At 41.8% G+C, this 27,835-nt stretch overlaps 1 protein-coding gene across 19 annotated transcripts in view; it reads right to left on the bottom strand.

Moving 5' to 3' along the window:
* cacna1ba (calcium channel, voltage-dependent, N type, alpha 1B subunit, a) overlaps positions 1–26,635 on the bottom strand; it is a 114,053-nt gene extending 87,418 nt beyond the window's left edge. For all 19 annotated transcript variants that reach the window (XM_047592015.1, XM_047592016.1, XM_047592018.1 and 16 more), the window contains exons 1-3: positions 25,597–26,635; positions 22,965–23,070; positions 20,314–20,453 (exon numbers count right to left, since the gene is read on the bottom strand). In XM_047592015.1, coding sequence (XP_047447971.1) covers positions 20,314–20,453; positions 22,965–23,070; positions 25,597–25,856 — 506 coding nt within the window. In that variant the 5' untranslated portion in view covers positions 25,857–26,635. The remainder of the gene's footprint in view (positions 1–20,313; positions 20,454–22,964; positions 23,071–25,596) is intronic.
* Positions 26,636–27,835: the final 1,200 nt, after the last annotated feature.

Below are 27,835 nucleotides of genomic sequence, written 5' to 3'. Positions count from 1 at the left end.
AATCTAGTTGTAAACTAATTCGACCCCATTATGCTCTGATGCTTATATGACTATGGTACTCCTCTGTCTATCACTACATAAAAATCACCCATATGATTTAATTGGCCTAGCTGATCTGTGCCAGAGCAAGATCAGTTCTCAAGAGAGGGGTACCAGACCAAGTCTCCGTCACAAAAAATGGTGGTGGGGGATGTTAGTCTGGCTTAGTTCCAGGCTGCTACAGGAATAGGGTGAGTCAGGAAATAGGTGGAATATGTCTGTGAATACCCTCAGTCATCCAGATCATGGTATCTAAAAAAAAAACACAGCCGTGAAGACATCTAAAGAAGTCATCTGACTGATTGAGAGAATGGACATGGGTCTTCTGAGGGTGTCCTATAGTGTCTGGTAACACAATGTTGATAGAGGGGGTCTTTGGGTCCTATGGGTTAAGTGGAGGGGCCTCTGTGGATCATCCCACGGACACTTGATCAGTTTGGGATGTAGTGAATTAGGAGGGCAGGTCAGCACCTTGTAACGATCATGTTTTTGGAGTTGTTCCTAATAGGTATAGTTGCCATGGTGGGGGTGTCTGCTCTAGTCTAGGTGGGCGGTACGTGTCTAAGTAACATCCACATGAATGAATGCCAGATGCAAAAGTTTCCCAGCAGAACACTGAATTGTCAGAGGATGGTCAATGTTATCTACTTCTCTTGTCAGTGGTCAAAATTTTGTCGCTGATTTGTGTTCTTTCTCAATTACTGTGCAATGGTATACAAGATACAGTTTATGATTAATCCAGATCTCTAGTAAAGGTGGGGTGATGTCACTGTTAGCTTCACTGCTCAGACATCTTGAGCCAGTCTGGAAATATGACAAATGTAACAAAACATTAGTCATGCAAGAACAAAGTCAAACTTTTCCAAGAAAATACAATGTTGCCATGGATACAGTAGGTTGTACTAAAGGATGGGACACGAGCTTGGATTTTGGATTGATAGGTATCTTCAAAAATGTCATAGGTTATGTTTGCTATGCTGCCGTGCATTCAGCTAAATTAGCTATAACTGTTTTGTTTTTATTTCCGCTATCACTGAATGACTCTGATGCTGAAGGAAACATAAAAGCCTGAAGGTTGTCAGGTGAGAACAAATTTATTGTGATGGGCATCAGAAAAAAAAAAAACTCCTTTCTTTTCCCAAAAGAAAAAGCCTTGTCAGTTTCACATGATGTGCTAGCTTTCCTTCACTTCTCTCCTTGCTGCACTTCCCTTCCAGTTTGAAAACCTACACCAGCTCTCCGTAGGTGGAAGCCACACAGCCCAAATAATGCAACCCTCCGAATCAATTTTTATCCAACCACTTATAGAAAATAATTCCTGTTCCCGGTCTGCTCAATGACTATTACAGGACACATTTATCTAATGATGAGATGTACTGAAGAGGAAACAGAAAAGACCATGTTTGCATGTCGATCTGGACATAATGAAAATGAGACTAGAAGCAAGCATGTTTTCCTGCTACTCTGTGTGTTTGATGTAACATATGTAAATACAGGGAATAACACGGTGGATCTCTGCTATTCTCTGCATGCCTTGTAAGTCTGCTTGTCAGCTAACAATAGAATTTGGCTTATACTGTGTCTGAGAGGAACCTCACAACTGGATTACATACTAGATGAAACAGTTCCCAGTCCAGTCAGAAGACATTTTAGAGTCTAGTGGGGCCCATGGCAAACATTACAACCCCAGGCTTGTTCAGAGACAACAGAGCTGGATACGTTGTTCTGCTAGCTAAGTTTTTATTTTGAATTGCGTTGTCATGCTCAACTTCACGCACGTGTAATGGATTTGTGCAGACTTGTATTATGTCAAGGGAACGCTCCTACTGTCAATAAAAATTTGGGACTTTGCTGCTGCTGTAATTAAAAGTGTGTCAGTCTACTGTAGATTTTGTATGAACATGGATCTATCGTGTCCCTTATTAATAGTACTAGTAGTGTTGAGATTTGAGATGGTCTGAACACCCAATACTGCATCCTGCATTCTGACTCAACCCTACATTTTATATTCATTTAAATATTCATGACAGCACCATACTTAGACTTGGCGTAAGGCCCTGAAAATACTATCTCTTTTACAAGAGAGCAGGGTGATATTGAAGGGTTCAGACTGATGACAAAATCAGATCAAGTATTTGCACTCTTTTTTCTTGTCACTTAGATCCCGTTCTACCAGTCTACTATTAGAGGAGTAAAGGTGGTGTAAAGAAGGAGGGCGAGAGTAAAATGATATCAGAAACCCATGAGGGGGATGAGAGGTCATCACAGTGACATAAAGCTGCAGTTTATATGAAGAAGCCTGCGTGTGGTTTTTGTTTTCCCTCATTGTGAATGTATTTCCACTTCAGAAACTCCTGCTGGGTAAACTTGACTGCCAACACATACTTAGCACAACCCTGTGGAAAGTCCCAGCCATTTTGGGGCTATAGTTAAGGACCATGACCAATATTTTTCTGTCTGACAGTTTCGGGTCCCTGTGGCATAGTTTTTCAGCTCATTCAGAGTGACCCCTCTGATTTTCTGTTAGCTTAGTGAACTAGGGCATGCGATTCAGAAGACATTCAACATTTGACATCTTTATCTCATCTTGACATCAAAATGAACAAATAGTTTTCCGAAGTTCCTGGCCTCCCAGCTAACAGTAGCTCTCCGTGTTCCCCGAAGGCATTACGCAGACACAGAACATATATTATGTGCCAGCGTACTATTGGCTGTCGTCTTTGCTGTGTGCTCAAGTGCAACTCGAGCCGAGCTGAACACCCAGCACTGCATTCTGCATACCCAAACATGTTATACATATTAGATTAAATATAACCTTAGTCCTAATACCTTAACATCTGTTAGCCTCTCTCCCCCTCTCACTGCTCACATACACTGTATTTTAACACACCTGAATTTCCAATTAAGATGCTGTCAGTAACATATTTCTGTTGTCAGTGGTCATGTGTTTTCTAAGATGCTGCTAAAAATCCAGATTTTATGACAGTGAGGTTGTCTGATTAAACCACTGTACACTGTACACATGAATAAGTCATGGCTATGACTGTGGCTCTGCTTACATGTTAAATGACCAATCAGAGAAACGTAGAAGAGGCTGGATGTCTTTACCTCAGACACGTCTACAGTATATCATCACCTCGGTATCCATGGCAACAACAAAAAAAGGCACAGCCCTGTTCCTGAAAAGGCGTGAGCAGCAGCAGCAGCAGCAGCAGACACTGACACTACCCTACAAGGCAGAGTATCCAGGCATGGTAGTTTAATCTTAATTGCCCGTTAACTTTTCTAAAAGGGGTATCAAACGGACCCTTAAAGTGACTTTGCAGCATGTTTATTAAGGCTGGATGGGATGGTTTGACTATTTCAGACATTGCTGATCTACTGGGATATTCTGCTTTCAGGGTTTGCAGAGAATGGTCCAAACATAATACATCAAATGAGTGGTGGTTCTCTGGGCAAAACTGCCTCATTGATGGCAAAGATCAGGGAAGAATGACCAGACTTGTTTGAGCTTCTCTGACAGAAAGGAAGCAGTAACTGAATAAAACAACTGATGCTACCAGTGTATGCAGAAACCCACCTCCGAATGCACAACATGTAAACACTGAAACGGAAGGACTCCAGCCTAGACAGTCCAACATGGACCCTTTCCTATCTGCTAATAACAAGACACCGAGGCTAAAGTGAGCAAAGAATCGGAATAAGACAAAAGCTGGTAGAGATTCAAACATCCTGTGAAGAAGGAGTTGTAGATGAGATGCATCTCCCTTTGCACTGCGCTAATTAAGGAAGTACATTAATCAGAGTACCAATTCTTCAAGGCTTAATGCATGAAGAAATATACCAGACCCAGCATATTAGAAACAGCCTGGGGCCCATTTAATAGACCTAAGGCAAATTATGATGATTAAACTAAGTTAGGCTTTAGCCAAGCTCTCAAGCAGTGTTTGTTTCCACAACATATTAATGTGAACTAGCTAGTATCCAGTGTTGAACCAAGGGAATCTGAATCTACACCCATGTGCTATACGAGTTGTATATATTTCCTGTATCTGCATCTCCTTGTGTCTTTGTGGCAGGCAACACACACTATCACACTGGCATCTGTGCATAATGGTTTTGTCAGACACACACTGTATACACACTGATCAGACACTCTTACTGAACTCCACTAGACCTCTGAAAGTGTGAGATATTTGCATTCCAAGTAAACACCTTCAGCATGTTGTGTTCCTCGGACCATTCCTGGACCCTTTTTGCTTTGTGGCAGGGTGTATTATCCTACAAATGGCAACTGTGAATACTGATTCCATCAAAGGTGTACATAGTTTCAGCAATGCTTAAGCAGGCGGTCCAGCTCAGTAGGTGTTAAAGTAACATCCATATAAATGGTGGGACCCAAGGTCTCCCGGTAGAGCATTGCCCAAAGCATCACACTGCCTCCAACAGCTTGCCATAGTGCATCATGGGGCCATGTGTCCCACAGGGAAGTGATGCGCATGCACCCAGCCATCCATGTGATGTAATGGAAAGCATGATTCATCGGACCAGGCCACCTTCATCCATTGTTCCGTTCTGTTGCTCTTGTGCACCCTGACTGGTCTGCAGCTACACCTTGATATACGCAACAACAACCAGGCACCTATCTATCCAGCCTTGTCTGCATATGACCATGTTGCCGGTTTACCATTTTTCTCTCCTTGACTCACTTTTGAGTCAAGGAGTCAAGAGCGACTGTTTTGGAGACATTCTAGCATCACAGTTATCGAAGCTGCTCAACTTATTCTTTCCTGTTTTTCTTGCTTCTGTCACCTAATCTAGTGGGTGCATAGGACAAACCTGTATACATACTGTGTATTTACCTAAAAGTAGTTTAGTGTCTTGTTCTGCTGATCTGCAATTCTGCGTTAGCCATAACAGACATGCATGTGGGAGCACCATTTGTGACATGTAATCATTTCCACACGGAGCAGTGAAACAGTTTCAAATATTTTTCACATATTAAAACATCCTATAAAAAAGCACAGCAGACAAATCCTAAAAATCATAAAGGGTTACAAGTTGAATATCCATCAAGACACAAACTTCCAAAATATTCCAGCAGAAATCGTACAATATTTTGCAGGACTTTTTAGGACATTGACTTCCACAACTAAGCTTTTGCTACACCACTCACATATTTTTTTATTGTTTTTTTTTGTTTTGTTTTTTAATTTTTTTGTGTTTCGCTTGATAGATTTTATTTTACTGTGATCTATGACTAATGTTTTAGTGCACAAGTAAGTTCTTGTTATTGATGAATAACCACACACATTACTTTGACTTTGTCCTATGGGTGGCAGTAAAATCCTTTCATTCTTCCTTATCTGGGCATACAGCTGATATTTCCTCATGTAACTTTGCTGTCTCCATCTTTACCAGTGTATGACACATTCATTCTCATGCAGGGACCACTGGGACATGGATAGTGGCCTGATGACACCAATAAAAGTACTGTAACACTGACAAATGACTGAAGACCCAGGTGAAGAGATGAGAGGGGAACAGGGAGGATATGGGGGTTACAAAACTGGAGAGTAGAGACACAGAAGGCAAGGAGTGAGAGATGCTCGAGAGGGTAAGCCACAGCAAAGACGTCGAGAGGTGTCGCCATAGAAACAAAGGAGGCTCCACTGATCTCATTAGAGACAAACAGCCAGGAGACCAGCACTGGCTCAGAGAGAGCACCGGCTCTGTCTATTTACATACACACATTCATATCTCTACATGTATATCTTTATGAAATGAATAAAGAAATAACAGAGGACCTCAGCCTTCAACTATGAATAGTAACTATCATCTCTTGTAGCGATAATTTGTTTAGTTACTGTTACATTGCAGACATCTGCCAGGAAAACAGATGGGACCCAATTAGACGGAAGAGGAAATACTTCAGAACTGCCTGTTGGCATCATTCATGCCACACAATAAAGGAGGTGTGAGGCCCTAAAGGAAAAAGGCATATCAGTATTATTGGTTAAGGATTTATTGAGAGAAAGTCTGGCATTATTCTGTAATTTTGTCCTTGTCAACAACAATAAACCCCAAAGGTTCCTGTTTTAGAGACAAGCACACAGCATTATTTAAAAACAAAAGGCTCGGTTATTTCTTCAAATAGAGGATCACTGCACATTAAAACTAAATGTAAAAATCTACTGAAATGAATACTGACCAGAGGACATTTGACACAACTGAGAAACTGAAGAATATAATTGTTTGTGGAATGAGTATATAGTTTGTGTGGACGGTGTAAGTGTCTTTGTGTGGTTCATGGGCTTGACCGCCCTAACCAGCTACTTCTCAGGATTCTTTCTTCTTTCATCTATCACCTCTGTATTTTTGTCTCCACGAGCCAGGTCGTAACAATACTCGCAAAGTTAGTCCTGTTCCATTTTCTTTTGGCTCACTCATCACAGTTACTAACTTGTAGAGCTAGTTAACTACCTCAAACAGAGAAACTTGGTGACTTTAAGGAAACTTTCTTCTTTTTCTTGTCTGAATGATTCTGAATGATATTCACCAAATAAATAAACTAAACATTTATATAACCTGTATCTCACCCAAGCCCAGAGATTTCATACTATGTAATAAGAACACATGCTTTGTTTCATTTTCCATCATGATCTGGACTTTGCCTCTCCCTCATCCCTTGTGTTTCTTTCTCTCTTTTGTGTTTATTGTTATTCCACCTGTTTCTCCTCTCTGTGTGTTTGTCTGGGTGTGGCGTTTCTGTGCGGCTCCTACTGCCAATCAGTCTGTACACTTAGGACTCATCCACTCATCGACCTCTGCAGTTCACCACATCTCCCTCCCTCTTGGTCTGATCCTCAGCTCTACTGCCTCTCCTGCCAGTTTTCAGCAGAGTGAGTCCAGACCTAGATGGCTAAGGCATTTCCAGCAAGCAAGGCAAGCGAGTCTCTATCTACCTGGAGGGGAGAAAGTTTGACTCTAAATTACATGACTCATGTTTAATCCATGACTTCTAGAGGGATTTATGTGTACCTTCTGCAGTGCCCTCCTCAAAGGACACTGCACATTTTTAAAGGTAAACTGGGGAGCTTAAATAATACACCAACTTTTCCACCACAAAAACAAAACAGGACAAAAACAATGTGGACTGGGGAGTTTGTCATGGCTCAGAAGTGTTTTTCTCTGTGTTTGCCCAACCTGATCCAAATAGTAAATTACTGGACTTACATTCATATAGTTACACCAGACTAAATGTTTTCCCTTTTGATGCAATGCCCACAAAGCTCTGACTGCCAAACCGTGACTCCAAGCAAGACAGCAGGACAGATTGATCGTCACTGGGCACAATACTATTCAAGGAATGAACAAATCAATTTATTGACCAGCAAACACGAGCAACAACCTTCGATTTCAAGATACACGTTTTAACCATAGGTTATCCATTGATGCTGCCATACCAGTATATGAGCTATATATGTACATAGTGGCTACTAGACAGAAACATAGTGGATTTCTTGAAATAGAACAAAATATACTGTATGAGCGGGGGCCTTCATCTTCACTTGGTATTCCTCCTTTTTCAGCTTGCAGAGCCACACACCCAAAAAAGATTTTCACTGTGCTATTGGCCAGAAGGACTTGCTGTCCTGTCCTGGTACGATCTCTGTTCTGTTTTACTGCAGTCTCATTGGAGTGAAAAGGAGATAGAGGCACAGTTCACTTTCCAGGAATACAAGTGCATTTAAATAAATGGCTCGGGGAGTCACATAAAACACAGCTGCCAGTCAAGCCCCTTAGTCCCCATCGGGCCACTGCACCGAGCAGAGCAAACGGAGAGTACACTGTAATTTGACAGATGGAGGTTGTGGGGAGTTAATACTATTTATTTTAGGACCTCGCTGCAAACACCCGTAATATATCACAGTTATTTATTGTAAATATATCACAGTAATTTACTGTCATATAATCACAATAATTTATTGTAAATTTACAATAATTATTTGTTGTAAATTTAACTCAAATCATGGGCGCCATGTTTGATACCTTGGAGGGAAGATTCTACAGAGTAACCCTATGGGGCAGATGTGCTACGTTGAAATAAATGTCTTATGTTCATCATTAATGGGCCTATAAATGTTAATGCCAACGTCTGTCAATATGTAAAAGGCCCTCACTTAAATAGCTCAGTGTATACTTACTTTAAATATCTTAAAGGAGCCTGTAAAATGTTTTGTAGCTATATCGCCTCATCAGCCGCGGAGCTGAGAAGCTGAGCTTCTCCTCAGTCTCTCTGAAATGGTGGGAAATAGTGAAAATTAAACTAGTCTTACTGTTGTTTAGTATTATCATTATAACATTAGCATGCTAGCACACATGGGTTTCACAGTATATATGACGGTAGCTGCTATTTTTCTAAGCCTTTAGTCTAGATAACCAGCTAGCATAAGGCTAGCATAAGGTTTGGTTAATTTCAAACTTTATAAAGTGGTGTTGGGTGATCAAGGTACATATTAATGATGGTATGACTTTATTTTTCCTATATAAAATCAATTGACATCCAGTTCTTCATTTCAATCAGATCATGTTCAGAGTTCAGAGTTTTCCTGATCCTTTGCTGGAGCTGTAGGCTGAGCACTGTGACATGTTTTAACTTTTAATCCAGTTTTATTCTCTGTTATTGCCACTTCTCTATGGGTGAATAACGCCCATAAAACATGATCAGCTCCACATAGACCTCAATGTTAAAAAGACCAATTTTAAAGTGATATTAAACATGTTTACAGTCTGCAGCCCACAAAAAAAAATATTTTGGTCTCAATTGTTTATTTCACTATTCATGACAACTGTGTTTTTTTCTAACTCATTTGTTTAATTTGTTTTTATTAAGGCTTAAGGTTCTGAATAATTCCCGCTTTAAGTGACAGGTAGCAGAGGGTTATGTGGGCGCGTCTCAATGTCCAGCCTGCCTTAGCTCCTCCCCAGCACGACCCCCATGTCCATATTTAGAGTGCATTCATCCAGCAAGGCGAACACGACTTCATTTTCGACTTTCAGCATCCAATGGGTGATGTCACGATGGGTTCGCTGTTGCTGTTGGAAGCACAGACAGCAGTATACACTTGAAATAAACTGCTCAATTTCAGGCAAATTACATCAAAAGTATAGCTTGTTTGTTTTTTCTTTTCACATATCTTAACCTCTCCTGTCTTTCCCTATGATAGCCCACTTCCCCACTGCACAGCGAGAGAAGAGAGCTCCAGTATGTGCTACCATTATGTCAAAGTGTTGTTCCTCATCTCATCTCTCCCCACAACTTCTCACTGACTGACTTGGGTAGAGTTGATTTGTCATAAAAGTCCAGAAAAGCTAAGCCAGGTTAGAACAGTTCTTTGGTTAAACATTCAGGTTCAGATAAGATGGGCACTGACCCTCACTACAACTTATTAGTGACAGCAGGTGTATGTACAATACAGATGATGTCTAATGATGAATAGTGATAGCCATTGCCATGTCAAGTAAATATTAGCAAATAGTACTACCTTGAGAGAATATTTTTTAAGAGCCCGTGTTACAGGTTTAGTGCAGAACAGCATTTTCTGTGATATTTTGCATATGACATCAGCTCTGCTGAAAATTTATGAAAATCACGTATCAGTTAAAATATCTCCAAGTTAGATGTTAGAATTTATTTCCTTAAACTTGCCCGACTGTGCTGCAGATTCAGAATTTAAGACGTTGGAGGTTCTCACTAAATCAGGCTCACTTGAAATACTTCAGGCTGATGAGGCCACAACTAAAGAAAGGGAGACGTGCTGTGTCTTCTAAATGCTGATGGATGCAGTCTCTAGTTTGTCAATCACTTCAACTGCAACAAAATCACATCAGTCTCATCATAACACTGGCAATGTCTTACTACGACAAAATAGTCAACGTCAGAAATTGGAAATTCTTGTTTCACCCGTATGGTATGAAACACCTAGAACTCTACGCAATAGACTAATTTAACACTGAGACACACGACCAAAACTGCTCTCGGGACAAACTGGAGACAAGACCGGGGAGTACATTTATATCTGATGGCTGAGAGAGACCACAAGTGAGCTGTCTAGGTTAAAAATAGTCCAAGTCTTTATAGTAAATGCAAAGTAAGGGTTAACTCGTTTCCAGCATATTTCAGCATATCATGTCGGCAATATATTTATAGTAGTATGTATAACATTGCCTGGAGTAAAGTACACTTTAGCCATACTGTGCACAGTGCTTATCAAAGAGAACAAAATGCACTCTCTAACTCGGCTAATTCATCCACGGTGAAACCTAATCAATTATTCATTTATTTGTTCCAGCCTTTCCCTTCAGAGAGAGGCTGATTAGAGAGAAGCATACTGTACAAATGCCACGGTCTGACTTCTCAGAGAGATCTGTGGCAGCCTGTGTGCATTAGCTCTGACCACACAGCCATCACCGTAAGGTCTACAGCCTAGAGTCTGATAATCCTCTGTATAAAGCAGAGCAGCTATCAGGCACTGTAACACCTGAGTGGTGGACTGCTCTTACTGTTCGGTGTTGAAAGAAAAACAAAACCGTTTAACATGTGATCTGAAAATACACTACATGGTGTCTATGGATGCAATTAACACATAGGTATTTAATTTTCCCATATTTCCATTTAATACATTAATGGTGTGTTAAACCATTTTTTCTGGTAGCACAGAATTTTTCCTGTTTGTAATAGCCCTCTATTGCTGATCGAAAGCAGAGTCCAATCTCCACATAAGGCAAAACACATGAAGGGCTGGGCCACTCGGGTGAGATACAGCTGCTCATAAATGTAGGTAAATTCTGCTTGACATATGATATAAAGAAAAACAAACACTTACATCGCCTACATCACAGCTTTACGTGTTTTTATCATGTGCAGCTCATTTTAACAAGCATTTTAACAAGCAGCTTCAGATTGCTTCTTAGTAAGGATGATGGGTGGGGTGGAGGATAAATGGAATAGATGTATATTCTATACGTATTAACACCTGGATACTGTGGAATCTATTTTGAACTCATTGTTTCTGGTAACTCAGTGGGAACAGTGACGCTGCTCTTTGGATTGAAGGACGGTTGGCAGGACAGGAGGACGTTTGGAGGACATGTGGAGATGTGAAAGAATTCACAGACATGGCTGTTGGTCATTCTGTACCTCAGTCTGATTTTCTCTAATGCAAAGTTATCCTCAACTTAGCAAAAAACAACAGTTTGTGGTGCCTGTGAAATCTGCGCTCTCATCACGTGCAATCGACAAGTTCTTGAGTGCCTTATTTCTGTGTACATTATTCCTGCGACTTTAGTGAGGCACTCTTTTATGAAGTCATCATAAAAGGCTTCCCATTCCAGGCAATGACCTCAGAACTGACTCTAGTGATAGTTTCCTGTGCTTTGAGCTTGCAGACTAGCTGTCATATGCTGCTTAACGTGAGTGTAGATGTCCTACTGTCGTTGTATGCTAAACCCTTTCATCACAGCGACACACTTCTCCTACTTTTCTGTGAGCAAATATTAATTTTTCCCGGTGTCTGAAATTTTCTGCACTCCCTTGCTCTCTTGCATTTCTTTTGTCCTGCCATTTTTGATCACAAGTCTTCTTTGATTAATTAAGTAGGGGAATATGAACTCAAACTTAAGTGGCGTGCGAGCAGCAAGAGCATGGCAGGGGTGTGATGACACAACGCCGTGAAATGTTGCAGTGAAATTGAGCGAGTTGTAGAGGTAATAGACAAAAAAAAAAGAACTTTAGCGTCACAAAGTGTATGTGTACCTAGTTACACACGAATGAAGCGACGGCGCAGTGGGAGCGTTTGATTGGTTTGACTGACAAATGATACAAGCACAGAGTTGAAAACTTTGTCTTTGGTTACCACCTCATTCCCAGTGTTCAGAGTGGGCTTGGAAGGTTTGCGGCTGCAGCAAAAACAGCTGGCTCCATCCATAAACTGGCATTATTCTGCTCGTTTCACTTGGAAACATTTGGGAAGGGGAAATGCACGAGAGGGTTACCTCGGCAACCACAGCCTGGACCATCAACTAGTGACCAACTAGAAAAGTGATGATAAAGAGTTTATATTTAGAGCTTAAAATTCCAGATATTGAAGACAAAGGATAAAAACAGTAGACTAACATATATCCCTTGTGTTTTACTCTTCTTTTATCAGGATTCAGACAGTAGTGTGTGTTTTCTCTTTTGGTTCCCTGCCTCTCTACAGAGAGTGTGAAGCATCGTGCTGTATCACACACTGCTACTCCTGTTGGCACTGCAAGCCTGTTTGCCAAACACTGAGAGCCAGTGGTCCCTGCTACGGGTTCAGGGGGAGGTGTGGATGCTGCTGAGAGACAGCCAGAATCCTCTGTTCGTCACAAGATTTTACACAGCAAATACACAAACCAGCTCTTATCATAATCGCGCCAATATGCTTGCTGCCGAGGCTGATCCCAGACTACAGTGATCTGAGAAACAGATGGAGGGCTGACTGGAATACAAACACATTCTTTCTCCGTTTCTTTCAGTACAAAATCTTTTTTTTTTTTTTTTTTTTTTTACCATAGAATACAAACCATGCACAGAAATATCATAGCTCAAACCACCAAAACAAGCAGATGCTGTGGCAGAACATTCATCTGAGTTGTAGAAAATGATTAAAAGACAGGAATGAAATACAAGCCGATGATAAAATCCTTATTTCTTTTAGCCAAACAAGCAGAGCAAGACTGTTAAAACAATACTACAACAAGGCTCCAGATGATCTGAAAATGATTAGTGCAAATCTCATGTTTTCATTTTTCAGGAGATGAATTCATTATGTTGGGACATAGAGCAGATAAGAGTCCAGGGGATAGACTAACAGTCTATAAGGTTACAGGTGTAAGCCAAGGCTACATCTAATCTCAAAAGTCAAAAAGCTCAGGTCAAAGCAAAGTCACAAGTCACTGCTGTTAATGATCTAAAGTCAGGTTGCAAGTGTTTTTTGGTTTTAGCACAGTCGAGCTTAAAGTCATTTAATCTGTAACTTGAGTCTGTCTCTGTTTGTGTAAAGAGTCTTCATCCATTTTAAAGGAAAAAACTCTGGTTTATTTCCACCTGAAGTATTTTCCATTATATTCTGGCTGTATGGGTGTTTTTGCACTTTACGCATTTGCTGTGAAGATTTCAAAAGAAAATAAGCTGCACAAAACCTCAAGTTAAATCAGCAGCCTAGAACAGACATTTTGTTAAACGAGAGCAGACGCTGCCATCAGGAACGATGAGTCAAATCACAAAGGAGCACGGGATCCTGCTACCACACAAAAGACTTTTGTCCCAACTCACAGACTTCAGATTCCAACTTGACAAATAGCAGCAAAATCAGTTTGGAAGTGGGACAGCAGCATTCTTGCTGACAATACAGCACATTAATATTATCCTACACCACACTGCCTCTGATGTTCTCCTTAGTGGATATATTTAATTGTCTTTATGTGTCACAAAATCTCTACATAACATCAGTGCACAAAAGGTAGACATTCACTGCCTAATAGAAAACAATAATGTCAGACAGACTAATTTAGAGTCAAACTGTCCCCCCTCTAAATAGAGACTTTGACTCACTTGCTAGCAGGCCTTTGTCTGGAAGCCAGACCTACATCTTTGCCTGCACAGTCTTTTGTGGCAGAAAGTTGGTCTGGAGCCTCTCTGTTGGGACGTGATTATGCTCCAGCAAAGATCTGCCTGTCTGCTAGATGGGCTTTATGTGGCAAATGACAGAAGATTAATGTAGTCGTACACATCCCCTGAGCACCATGGAGTTGAATTTATTTACAGCAAAATGGCCAGCGTCCTAGAGGTGAGCAGTTTACAGCTGACTGCATTTAACGCATTTGTCGAGCATGCCTTGTAGGTCATAGGTCTATCCAGTTGCGTGGAGGCTAGATGATTTTTTTTCTCTGTATCCGATGAAACACACCCAACAATGAAATCCTGGTGCCACGCTACCACACCCACATTGTTGATAAGAAATGAGTTTTCCTACTTCAGGCTACAAATGCTTTGCATGTTTTTAAAGTTACATTTTCTGCAGAAAAGCCAAAATAGTAACCTATAAAATCGCAAAAAAATTACAAAAGCATAGTTTAGCCCTGTAGTGGTTACATTACCACGACATCTGTGCACATAATAATTCTTGACCTCTGAATTCAAATGGGCCAGATATACTGATCTTTGACTTTTACAACCTTTAGTAAACCTAAAAGACACAATAAGGTTTAGATAAAGTGAATTCTTTTTTGTTATATTATTATGATATTTGATTCTATATGTAAAAACCTGCAAGAAATTCCTTTTTTTTCTAAACTGAGCTACTGTAGTGACTGCAAATGGTATGTCATGGGTATCTGAAAAATATTACCATTCACCTATGCTGTGCCATGCTATGCTGTGTGTGGCAGTGGGGAGGCTGTATTATAGGAACGATTCAGCCAGCTACCGTATATAGAGGAGCACTGACTATTCCCTCTCAGTTCAGCTCAATACACTATTGATCTAAGAAGGAGCAAGACGGAGTCAGATACTATATGCTCTCATTAGCAAATCCCTACATCTTATTGGAATGTGTAAAAGGTGGGGCGCAAAAGACGTCTGAGGGCTCACACGTGAAGTGAATAACATTTATTACACCTTAATGATGGTCTGGGATGCATTACAGTGAATGTGTTTCAGTCTGGTTCTTGTAGACGTGGTTTGTCTGCAAAATCAGTGGTGGTGGCGGTGGCCATGACGATTTATCATTTTCACCCTAGTGTATTTACCTGGACTGGATTCTTTTAAGTTTCCCATTTGTGTGTCAATTTCTGAAAGCACGGTTACATCTCCATGGAGGTGCAAGTCGGGTTACGCCGTAGACTGTGGCAATTCTTTTGTTATTTTCCAGCACTCGGCTAGAAGTAATGTTATTCTTGTTACAGCCTATTTGTAACGAAGCCCCAGTGAAATTTAACAGCAGACATCATGTAAAACATCTGCAGTGAATAACTGTGTCATAAAGCAGAGGCACTGGATTTTTCCAACCAGAGACTAATAGGGAGCATTTCTCCCTGGATACTCTCCTCCTGTTACCATGCCATGGCTGTCACTCTTTCCTCTTAGGTGTATAAATAACAGCTGAATGCCCTGCAGAGTTCACCAGCCTTTCTTGGGATTTATGAAAAAGCATGTGGGAAACACAAGGAAACACTAACTGAAAAAGAAGCATGGCCGATGGAAATAAACTGACAAACTGAACAGAACAGAATGAATTCTAGAAAATCTTTTCTAGAATGAAATCTAGAAGCGATAATGCCCTTGACTGGCCTGGAATCCTTCCGTTGGGAAATGATGATGCTCCAGCAAACATCTGCAGAGGCCAGTCAAGTCATTTGGACGGGCTTTATGTGATGATGGACAGCGGAGTTATGCAACAGTCGTACATGTCGTCTGAGCACCCAGGTGTTGAACCTGTTTACAACAAAATGGCTCTGACCGGTTTGGGAACTAACCAATTGAGTGCAGCGTTTTCTGTTTTTCTCTTTATCAGCTGGAACACGCCTCATCATGAAATCCCAATGGAGTGTCTCATTGAATCAACAAAAACCCTTTTTACTATTCTTCTCATGAAAGGATTCCAAATCCTGGAAAGCTCCCAAAGGAGAACAATAATGTGAATAAATAAGGGTCCAGTGTCCAAAAAGTGGAATCAGTGGGCTACTTGTCTTGATATGATCAGATTCAGATTCAGAAAAGTTTAACTAATGTTATAACTTAGTCAACAATGCGCAGAGTTTTGGATCTGTCAGAGCTTTTTCATGAAATGCTAAGGTAGCTACGTCGAGCATCCCGCTCTATACTCAACATGAAAACTTAAAAAAATAAATAGATAAAAATTAAAATAAAATGAATCATTGTCATTGCTATGGGATGGAGTGTCTGATCTGGTCTAGGTGAGTGGTACACATCCACAGGAAAGTTTCCGGTTCGAAAGTTTCCCAGCAGGACATCGTGTTGTCACAAGATGGTCAGTTATACTTGTGCTGGAGGTGGTTTTAATGTCGTGGCTGATCAGTGTACATAAATCTATACAAATGTATCCTTTGCCTTCCATGGTTTTCAGTGCCATCACTCTTTTAACCTGAAGCAAGGGAAGTGCGAAAGTCCACATTGCAAATATATTGCAAAGTTTTCCAAGCTGACAGAATCCATATCAGCTGAATGCTGGTTATCAATGAGTCACTGCTAATGCCTAATGGCTATGGGTTTCTGCACAGCACATCCTGTAGGAAATGGACATCTCATCATGGAGATGTTTGTTGTTGTTGTTGTTTCTTTCTTTTTTAAGGTGTGTGCGCGTGTGTTTAAGTGTGTCAGCTGCATGTGCATGCATGGCTTCATAGGAGCAATCCAATTTCGATCCTGACAACATGGCTCAGCCTGTCAGTGTAGCATGGCATTGATAAGATGACCAGACCGTTGTTGTAATGGCCTCTGTCCACCACCCAGCCCTGCAATTATAGTTATCATGTCAGCCTGCTCAGCTCCAATTGAATTAGGCCTGCCTGGGCCGCTCCCATCCATCCACACACACACACACACACACATAAACACACACTGGAAGAGGCTCTGACTGCATGCCCTGACAATTTGTCAATAATCCTCACCTCTTCCCTCAACATATTGAGCTTGGTGTACATGTGATATACATGCATTTACACAGCCCAAACATACTTACACAACCCCAGCTGTAACTGTTTTTGTATGTAGGACTTTTAGCTATAATCGTAGCTGTTTGTTACGTAATCCAAACACTGAGGCTGTTAATAGTTGCCCTGTTTTCTATTCCTTTTGTCCTATTGTTGTGTGTTGATGTGAGATCTTAAAGAGCAACTGCCTTACTCTACAACCACAAAACATCTACCACCAACCTGTACTGTATTGTACATTTTTTTGTGCAATCGACCTTTGACTTTTTTATCTGCATCATCCTTGGGACACTCACTGGAAGCTTACAAGAGGGCAACCACCGCTAGAAAATAACAAGAACAAAGGCTCCGTGCCTCCCAGTGACTTCCAGTGGGAGTGGCAGGGGCGTTGATGAGGGTTTGGGGAATTGGGTGGAGACTCTGTTTATTGCAAATAAGGTTCCTGACACAAGCCGAAGATGGTCCAAATAAACCTCTGTGCAATAGTGTAAGAGAGGCTGGGCCATCCCCTGGAGGTATCAGTAGGCGTCCAGGGACTTTCTGCAGCGTAACAGCATCCTCCATCACTACCCCCAATGCTACAGCCAACCCTGCTCTCCATTTTCTCCATCCCCCCACACCAACAACAGTATTACCATCCTAGTCTTCTCATTCAATAGTGAGGAAACCTCTCTGGCTACTCCCAAGATGGTTTGTGGTAGTGTCACAACTTAAAACTAAAAGCCCAGTAAGGATACTATATATTTTTTAGTGATCACAGGAGTCATCCTGGTCTCTTGAAGACATTTCGCCGCTCATCCAAGTAGCTTCTTCAGTTCTGGTGGTAAAACCATCAGAAACATGTTTGACTTGTTTCTTAAGAACCAGAAACTGGTTCTTAAGAAACTCTACAAGTCCAGTTGCCCTTCTTTAAACACCTTTTGGAATATAACTACAGGATTTCATACAAAACTAAATTGATAAAACAGAATTTATGATTTGATCAAAACAAACTTATGTAATGAAGAAGGCGTAAGCAGTGATCATTTAAAAAAGGAGGTTCCAGTGTAAACCAACCAAAGAGGGACCGATTGGGAAAGATCATTGTGTTGTTGCTACAACTAAGCCAGAGAAAATCTAACTCACTATCATTCACTAGGTAAGTCAAGTTATCTTGTTGGTGAACTGATATTAAATAGCCCAATGGAGGTTTGGGTTTTACCCTACTTCCAGTTTTCTTTGGAGGATGTGGACCGGAAAACCAGAAGGATTGATTTTCTATCATCAAAGCTGTAGTTCTGTTGCGAACTGTGACTGATGTATTCGTAGTGAAAATGACAAGCAGTGTCCGGGTGACTGCCAGAGGAGTTGTAGTCGGAACAGTTCTGCCATCATGCATTGAACTATCATGTTACTGAATGATGGATGGTAGAAAGAATAATCCAAGAAGGTGTATCCTTGTTAGCTGCCTGTTGATGTAAATCAGTCAAGAAGATCTCCAGAGGCAGTTAGCTGAGCCAGCATTCATTTGTGCAATATTAGTGCAACAGCAAAACTTAATCCCTGAGTCCAAATGAACAAGAGAAACAGACTATTCTAAATATTATCTTGTTAGCAACCTCTCCTCTACATCTGGTACTCACACAGAGAGCAGCTAAACATGGTGGTGGAGGTCAGGTCAACTGTTTTACTCAAGTTGACAACAGCCATAGTTACCTTTTGAACTACCTTTTGAGTCCTTTAAAACAACACCTGTTCAACAAGATTGCAAAATGACAACTGTTGGTATGTTTTACATAACCACAGTGTGCTTGTAAGGCTAACATGAATTGTTATGAACAACAAAAACAAAAGCTGTCAACTACAGCTGTTTAGATTACAAGGTGTCATTTAAAACTTGGCTAATTAGCTGCAGGCTGAGCCATGAGCTGTGCTCTCCAGCTGCATACCTGCAGGCAATGAATCCACATCAGCGGCAGAGGACGGACAACAAGATGTGTTTACATTTGTTTCCAGAGAGATATTATTGAGTTTATATAGTGGCTCTGCTACTTTGAACATAACTGTTGCAGTTTCAGAAAGTGAATTTTCTCATATTTCCTTCTTATTCTGTTCCAATGTTATTATATATCAGGACCATGATTGCATTTGCAGTAAATTCTTTTTGGTGGCTTGGCTCCGTTCTGGGGGAGCAGCAACGACTGTTCCCTGGTGCAGAACAGAGCCAGCATCAATGATACAGTATTGACATTGATAGGGAGACACAGCATATAAACAGGACCTAGGGTGGAAGTGGCTCGTGGAGCAAAAGCAAGGACAAGTCGTGATAAAGCAACTTAAATAGGCGCCGTAAATGACATTAGCCAATGATGCTTGTGCTGAGTGGTCAGCTGATATGGGCTGGCTCATAGATAAATCAGCTGTGAGTTGATGTTGAGTCCTGGCTGAACTAACAGTTCATCATTAATAAAAACAACTCCTCGGCAGCGAACCACTGACAGCATCAATAAAGAACCTCACCAAGGTAAATATAACATTAAAAAATAACATTAAATATAAAATTATACAGTATATGGATATAAGGCCACTGCCTGCTGACTCTGGAATAATGACAGAGCCTCAGCCCCCACCTAGGAGAACTGTGGCTCACCAGCTTGATGTTGGACCATCCCTTACTCCCTTCAGAAAGTATTTCTCCTCCGATTACTTGATTAATCAGTAGAATAATACTGATGTTACATTGATGTTCCAGTCAATGTAATGAATGAAGGTTAAGTGAGTTAAAAAGGCCAAAAAAGCCAAAAACAAGACAAATGTTTGAAATAACTTCTCTGGGGGGTTCAGGTTCTGGGTTCTGTAAAGCATCCTGTGCCACTTCAATTCTTACTAATGTAACATAAATAAAACTGAAATTAATGTAATATTCCATTATAGTGAATGGTTATGGCTGTGTCAAGTGTTGCCTAAGCTCTCTCTCTCTATTATTATTATTTTTTTAATTTAAGGCTGAGAGGCTTGTTTAGGAATGAACTCCTTCTAGTGTACAGAGGATCATCAATCACAAGGTAGTTGTCATTTGACACCAGCTCCAGCAAAATACATGAACCAGTCCATTTCACAGGAATGAAGAGGGCTCCAGTGCCTCTGACATCAGAGTTCTGACTGAAAAGGCAACATTGTGTCATCACTGGAAAATCTGTATGGTTTTTATAATTCTAATAAAAAAATAAATACAATTGATAAATAAATAAATAATAATAAAAAGATTTTCCTGAAACCCTGTATCACAGTTATTTGTGAACTATAGCTTTTCTGCTTATCAAGCCTCTGTTTGTTCAGACAGGAAGAAAGCTCCCTGCCATCTGGAATGGCTCGACTCTAGTGATCATTAAAAATGCAACACATGCGCGCACACACACACACACACAGGCACGCACACAAGCAGCAAAGCTTCCCCCTCCCCTCATTAATCGCTGCTGCCCATCAGCTCTATCAGTTAGCAGCTGTACAAGCCATTAGGCCAGCTCTACTCACCCTGTTAGGACCACCACAAAGTCCATTACATTCCACCCATTACGCAGGTAGGAGCCTTTGTGAAAAGCAAAGCCCAGGGCGATGATCTTGATGCCAGCCTCAAAACAAAATATTCCAATAAAGTAGGGCTCTGTGTCGTCCTGTTAGGAGAAAGGAGAGTAGAATGAGGAGGGCTCGTGAAAACAAAGACTTTCATCTGTCTTAATAAAAGGTACACGCTGGCCAGTTTATGTCATCTATTAAAATGAAGCTTGTGCCATGATGAGCTACCAGCGAGGATGCTAAAATCAAGCCCTCTGCACAAGTAGTCTGAAAGTGGCCAACAGTTTAGGAATGTGAGTGAGTGCGGGGAAGGAGGAGATGCTTTTGTGATGGTTAGATAGCATTTAGACATCGGTGATGGTGCTTTTTCTGTGCAAAAACAGCATAACAGATTGATTCAACACTCAAAATATTTACAGTAGAAATATAGAGAAACATTAATGCATTCTTTTTGGAGCTGGTAGGAGTTATACTTTGAAGTACTTTGTACTTTGTCAGTTCCAGTATACATTACACTGACAAACCGCAAGCTTTGGGAAGCTTGAATGGATTCCGTCCGATGGATTTTCTTTATGCTGTCGCTTTATGCAGAGACTCTGCTTCAGATGATGTGCTGCATCAGCGGCATGGCAGAAGAAATTATCAGCCACTCCACACTCCATCTGGATTTGTGTATGAAGGTTCAGTCATCCAGGTCATGGTACATCCAAACAACAAGCTAGAACAACGGACACTGGACTTGTAGAGTTCCTTGAAGGCAAGTAGTTTCCTCTGTTCTCACAGACTGGTGGAAGTTGAGGTTTTAATAGGAACATCTGTAGCATGACTAGGATCTGTAACAGCCAGAAACTTCCTGTAACCTGAGCAATCTGTTTTGATCCTCTTTTACTTCCCCGATAAATGGTAGTCCACTGACCAATTACCAAGGAGTTAACAGAAGTGTTTCAGCCCTGTTCACACCTGTCCAGGTGGGGTACACCCACGGATGTTTGTACTGGGGAACGGTGAAATGTCAGAAGAAAACCTACAATTTTAACTGCACTTGTTTGAGCTTGTTTTGCTGCTGCACGCAATTATAGTATAGTTCTACAACCAAACAGAACCCTGTTGTTGTGCTCAGATGACGTGAATTGGCCACCACAAAAAAAAAATGTGGATGGTTCCCTCTTCTTACACCAATTGTGGGAGATCTGCAATGGCCTGTCATCCAGAGCAGCATGATAATAACAAATAACATAACCAATTAAAAAATGAATTGCTTCATAGAATAGTTATTAGCCGATAATTCAGCAATGAAAAGAATCATTAGCTGCAGCACTTGTATACTTGGCACAGGCTCACTGACGGAGTTGGGGAAAGAAAGATACTGGCATAGAATTATGACCACCTCCCCAATATTGTGTATGTCCTAACACAGCCCTGACCGAGCCACCTTCTTCCATTGCTCCATGGTTCAGTTCTGATGCTCACGTGCCCATTGTAGGAGCTACCAGGTTCACCATGGACATATCACGACTGCTCTGCAGCTCTTCAGACCCAGACAAAACAAACTGCTGTGTATTCTAACTATTTTATATCAGAAGCAACATTCATTTATCCAGCAGTCTGGCGATCAGACCATATGAGCCAGATTTAGCTTCCCACATGCATCAGTAAGCGCTGGCCGTCTATGACTCTGTCATCGGCTCACAGTTATTCCTCTCCAGATCCACTGTGAAAGGTGTAAATCACTGCAGACCAGGAGCACCCCACCCCAAGAGCAGCAGATTTAGAGATCCTTTGACCCACTCGTCTAGTCATCACCTTTTGGTCCCACTTTTTCCTGCTTCTGATATCAACTTTGAGGACAAAATGTTCACTTACTCCCTAATATATCCCACCCACTGAAAGGTGTAATGATAATGAGAGATAATCAGCGCCATTCCCTTCAGCTGTCAGAGGTCTTAATGTTATGGCGGATCGATGTAAGCCATATATTGAGCGGGGCTGGTGGCACATCTGATCATGATGAACTCTGTGGTGTGTCTGTCAAACAGGGGTTTTAGCCCCATCTCACAGAGTGGATCAATGAAAGCGGGCAGCTGTGAGGCTCCTTGCCTCAGAGAGTGACATTTCATTCTTAAAACAGCCCTGCCCCTGCCCCCAGCAGCTCTTTGATTGGACAGAAGGGCTCACAGCACTCGCTTCTTTAATGGAAAGATTTAACAAGAGAGGGAGAGGTGGGGGAGCAAACTCAGCAGGGGTAACCTGAGGTAATGATACACAGGGGGATCAAAGGCAGCTCTGCAGGTTTCAGATGAACATGCGGCGCTGATGAGGAGAGACCCCAGCTGACACCAGTGGCATGAAAAATGGAACACTGCTTTGCATTTACAATTATTATCAGTAAACAGTCTATAGTGCTGCAAACATTTCAGTATTTAGCTTAATTAATGCACACTGAATGGTTCAAATGCATGAGAACATGAACAGAAAATAGGGAGGACTGGATTAAGCTGTGTAGAAGTCTATAACTGACAGACAGCAGGAGGTACAGAGTCTGCAGCCTGACAACAAGCAGTGTGCGTTTTTTTATTCTTCTTAAAAAAACAGGCAGCAGTCGTACTCACCAAACGCTCTGACATCGGGGTTTTGTCTGAGGCCGGTAGGTGTTGCTCCAAGGCCAGCACGATGCAGTTGGCTATAATGGTGGCCAGGATCATGTACTCAAATGGAGTGCGGGTGTTAAGGAAAGTTTTGAGGAAAAAAGGAATCAACAGAAACACAAGACACACAAACTACAACACTACAAACTACTGGAAACACATATTCTGCACCCGAACCTGCCGTCAAATTTAACTAAAAGATTTTCTGGCATGCATCAGTGCATCCTAGTGGCAGCTGTGGGACATCTCATAAACAAAGTGAATGGAGAGAGTTTTACCAAAGCTGGACAAATCACTGAAAAGAGAGTCATAAGACAGGCAGAGCAGAACATAGACAGTGAGTCCCACATAGCAATTGAAAGCAGCTGGTGGAAAAGCTCCACAGTTGTATTCTGATACATGTTTAAGAAAGTCATACTGGTAGTATTACCCACTGGATGTCCTGAGGAGATGAACTAATACCGGATCAGCAAGAAAATGATCCACACTAAGCCAGTGTGATTCTATTTGGCAGGAAATTGGGTAAAACTGTTGAGTCCAAGGGGTTTCTTGACATGAAATGTGTTTACAGCAGCCTGAGTTCAGTGAGAACTTTTGTTTGTTATTTAAGGAAATGCTGCTAAATAAGATTTGTTTAAGATATTTTTTTTTAAACATGAATATACGCAATATCAAAATTTACTGTACTACTCTTCTTGTACCACTTGTATTTATTTACTTATTTATTTATTTACTTTGAAGTTTCCAAGAAATTTGAACCTGAATATAAAATATATGAAAGTTCCCATTTTAATTTATTTTATTTAAAATAAATTCAAATGTCAATATAAACTACACCAAAATTGAAATTATAGCAATTATAATATTTGTTATTTATTTATTTATTTGGTAATAGTTTCAGGGAGGTTTCCAAAAAATTCTGGATTATTATTGACCTCTGAGCTCATTTGCTTGACACACAATGGCGCAATTTCCAGCTGGTATAAAACAGTGAGACTGTTGATTCGTGGTGCACTAATTGCCACATGACTATGCAGTGACAATGTCTAGCCTGCTTCTGTATACAGTATGGAGGTAAATAAAGCGAATTTAGCTCTTAACCACATAATAAAGATGACTTTTAGAGCCAACATCAGGAACATGTCCCATAATGCATCTACTTATCATGTTTCATTACAGCATCCTGTCCCCTCCAGCCCCTGCGTTGCCTCATTAATGCCTTTTTCTGTCACCAGCCTTGATTTATAATGCAGACTTCCTGTTAAAAATTTTAAGCCGTGAGCCCAGGCTGTGAAACCCTGATAGTGTCTCCAGGGCTGGGTTTTTCTTTTAGACTATGGAAAGCTCCAAAACCACTGGAACTGTTAGAAAGCAGCGACAAGTAACTTAATGCACCATTAAAACCTTGTAATCCTAAACTACACTGTTGGATTCTCATACATTCCTCAGTGATTTACAGAAAAAAATATCAAACACCTCTTTACCTATCAGATAAAGAAACAGCAATCACCTACCAGTCTGTCTTAGTCTAATGTCTTATATCAAGAAACTGCACACTGCACGCTGTTTGTATCATTAGGCACCACCACCACCCCGACATCCCCTGGGGACTGTTCCAGCTCAGTCAGGAGAACCTCAGGAGATGGAGCTGCCAATGGCCTCCAGTCGCTGGCCTCCAGCTGCTCGGGGGGCCACAATGCATCATCCTGCAGCGCCTGCCATGAATGCTCTGCATCAGAATAAAAGGCTCAGCATTGCGACATCACAGCTTGATGAAGGTTTGGTTCAGCACAAGGAGTTGCCAGCCAATGATTCAAACGTGAATGAAAACACTGGGAGGTGAATTCTTCCTCAGGAAGTAGCCGAAATCTGCACAGGTGAGAATCTGCACAACAGGTGGCACTGCAAGCTGTATCTATTAAAAAGGCCCCCGCGGCTGCTTTAAACCTCCATAAAGAGCTGCGTTTCACAAGCTACAGGCTGGTTTGCACGGCGTCACACCCATGCAGATTGCTGGGAGTTCAGCACCATGGACAGCACCCTCTGCAGAACAGCAGCCTTTCCGAGGAAACGTCAGGGACACAAAGGCAGCTCGCAGCCACTTAAGGGCAGGAATGTCTAGGAGGGTAAGACAGTTCAACAAGGAAACTAGCAGACTTTACATTAAACATATTTCTGAACTGTAATCAAACACTAAACACGTTTCGTACTCAAGTCTCCCAAACATAAACGATTCAAGTTCGATAAATTGATGAAATAACGCCAAACTCCTTTTAAAAAATTAAATTAAATCTTTAAGGTCCCTTTGCCTGTCAACTTGTGTAGGGACGCTTTTCTAAAACTAAACTTGTCAAGATATGAGTTATTTATTAGTTTTTTTATCTAAAAAAATATTTTTCTGCATGGTTTATGAGTGCAGCATTAAAGAGTATGGCCTTCAGTGTAATTGCAGGACGACCGATGTATCGTTTTCTGGATATTTGTTTCTACCGCGAGCGAGGAAGCTTAATTTGTCTTATTTTTAGGCGGAGTTCGGCGCAATGGTGTGACTGGATTGCAGGGCTTGTCTACGGGGTAGGCTGGGGTGTAAGGATATGGCCATTCGGTGATCTTTTTGGCATATTTCCGTATGATGTTATCCTCGCTGAAGATGAACAGAGAGCGGTTGACGGTGAGGCAGTTCTGCTTGACTGGGATGGGGTTGTAGATAGCCATGGTCCTGGCTCTCTGGGCCATCGTCTGCTTGTACACCCTCGGGCCCCCGGGAGGCCCCGGCTGTCGGCTGGCCCCTCTGGCCGGCCCCGCTGGACAGCCGCCTCCATAGCGGCTGGACAGTTCGTCTTCAAAGCGAGCCATTCTGGGATAGCGCGGATCTTGCTGGAGAAACCAAAACTGACACCGGGAAAGAGACTGTGGGGAAGAAGCATCACAACGCACACTGTCGCCCTGTCCCCCAGCAGGTCCTTTGGGTGCGCGAGTCTGCCGCGACCGCAGGAGTCAAACATTCACAACCAAACGAGAAGAGGCTCTGTCATCCACGCCGGTCTGGTGGGTCCCATGCCGTCTCTGTCCCCGGCGTCAAATTGTTGCTCAAAGTTTGCACCGTCTCACTCCTCCATGATACATCATTTTCGTGGGTGGTCCCCCTCCGGTCGTCTAGCCCCGGTCCTCAGGGGGGGTTGGGGCTGCACACACGGGCGTCAGTGCTGCAAGTCCAAAGGATGCGCGCCTCCAAACAAGAAAAATAATCCAAAGAATGGGACGAAATGAAAATAAGAAATTGCCACTTTGATGCAGAAGACTGCGGCACAGAGAACAGAATCGCTCACAGTGAGGAGTCAAGACATATCCTCCACCCGAGACCGTCCACAGACAGCAGCAGCATCACCAGCATCCCCTTCCCCAAAGATCCCTGCCAGTTAATCGACTCCTCTCTGAAGAGCCGAGCCCCACGGAAGGAGAACAAACAGAAACAAATCAAAGCTTGCATGAAACTAAAAAAAGAGGAAGAAGAAGAATCACGTAGCACTCCACGGTTTCTTTGAGTAGAAATCGCGGCAGAGCTGCTCGTTTCCACGAACTCGCCGTGGAGACACTTTTCCTCCGATGTTCCCCGTCCACAGACCCACACGTGACCCGACAAGACGCCAGCCAGAGGCTCCACCTGGACCGGCCCTGTTTCCATAGCAACAGGGAGGATAGAGAGAGAGAGAGGGAGAGAGAGAGAGAGAGAGAGACTCCGGTATCAAGTTACAGCATGAGGAGAGACTTCCGTCATTATTTTTAAAATAAGAGCATGTTAAGTATTTCATTGTACATTCGTTTGCCAAAACATTAGGAACACTAGAGAAAGCATTCTAATACAGCAGCCCCGCTCTGAATCCTCATGTCCATGTTCAGCTGATGTTTAACCAGCCTCAGATAGGTGGTAATGTAACTGGATGCATTTTGGAGAATGTAGTTTGAGGTGTTGTGATGTTAAACTGGATTGAATTGAAAGTATTACTGTTATTTAGCCCTATCCCACTGATAATAATAGGAATGCAACAACTGAATGGTAGGCTACTACAAACCACAGCCTCAAGCAACAGCTCTCTGTCACAAGCAGCATTTAAAGGACAGGGACAACATCATTACACAATTTCTACAAAACATGGGATATTACATGAAACTAAAATAATGTATGACATGTATGGCATGACATGAAAGTGTGCTATTAATATATTAGTGTTATAACAGTGATGGTTTGTATGAATACAGGTACACATATACTACTCCAAAGGGAACAGGGGCTAAGGACCACCCCAGAATGGTTGGACAGGGTTATAGGAGGGGGAGGGATTGTTGTTTTTCCTGACCGAGCCAGGAGAGGGCTGACCCATTACCAGCTCCCTCTCAAAGCAGCCCCCAGACTCTGTTTATCAGGGAGCGGTAGTTGTAGGGAACTAGAGGAAAGAGTGGCCTGGTCTGGTTATTTTGAATCAATATTGTATCCCATCATTTTTTTTTGAAACTATGATTTAGTGTAGGACTCTTCTGTTAGACTGCATTTGTTTTCAAGCCGGCCTGGTGTGGGTAATTGTTATCAGGACATGAGTTGGTGACAGTCCTACAACCAGTCACAGCGATTTTGTTGGTAACAAATTCCACTTCACGCCGCTCAGATGACGTGTATAACTACCTACGTCTTCAAGAAATTCTACAAGTCAAGCTGACCTTATTCAACACTTTTTTGGAACTATCTCACCACATAAAGTCCCCACCCATAGGGTTTTGACTGGCCCGATAGGTCACCTGTCACAGGAGTGAAAAGTTGACTGGTGGAATTTCTTGAC

This window comes from Mugil cephalus, chromosome 8 (genome assembly GCF_022458985.1).
Source record: "Mugil cephalus isolate CIBA_MC_2020 chromosome 8, CIBA_Mcephalus_1.1, whole genome shotgun sequence".
Lineage (NCBI taxonomy): Eukaryota > Metazoa > Chordata > Actinopteri > Mugiliformes > Mugilidae > Mugil > Mugil cephalus.
Note: the sequence above shows the minus strand (reverse complement) of the source record. Positions and strands in the feature narration are given on the sequence as shown.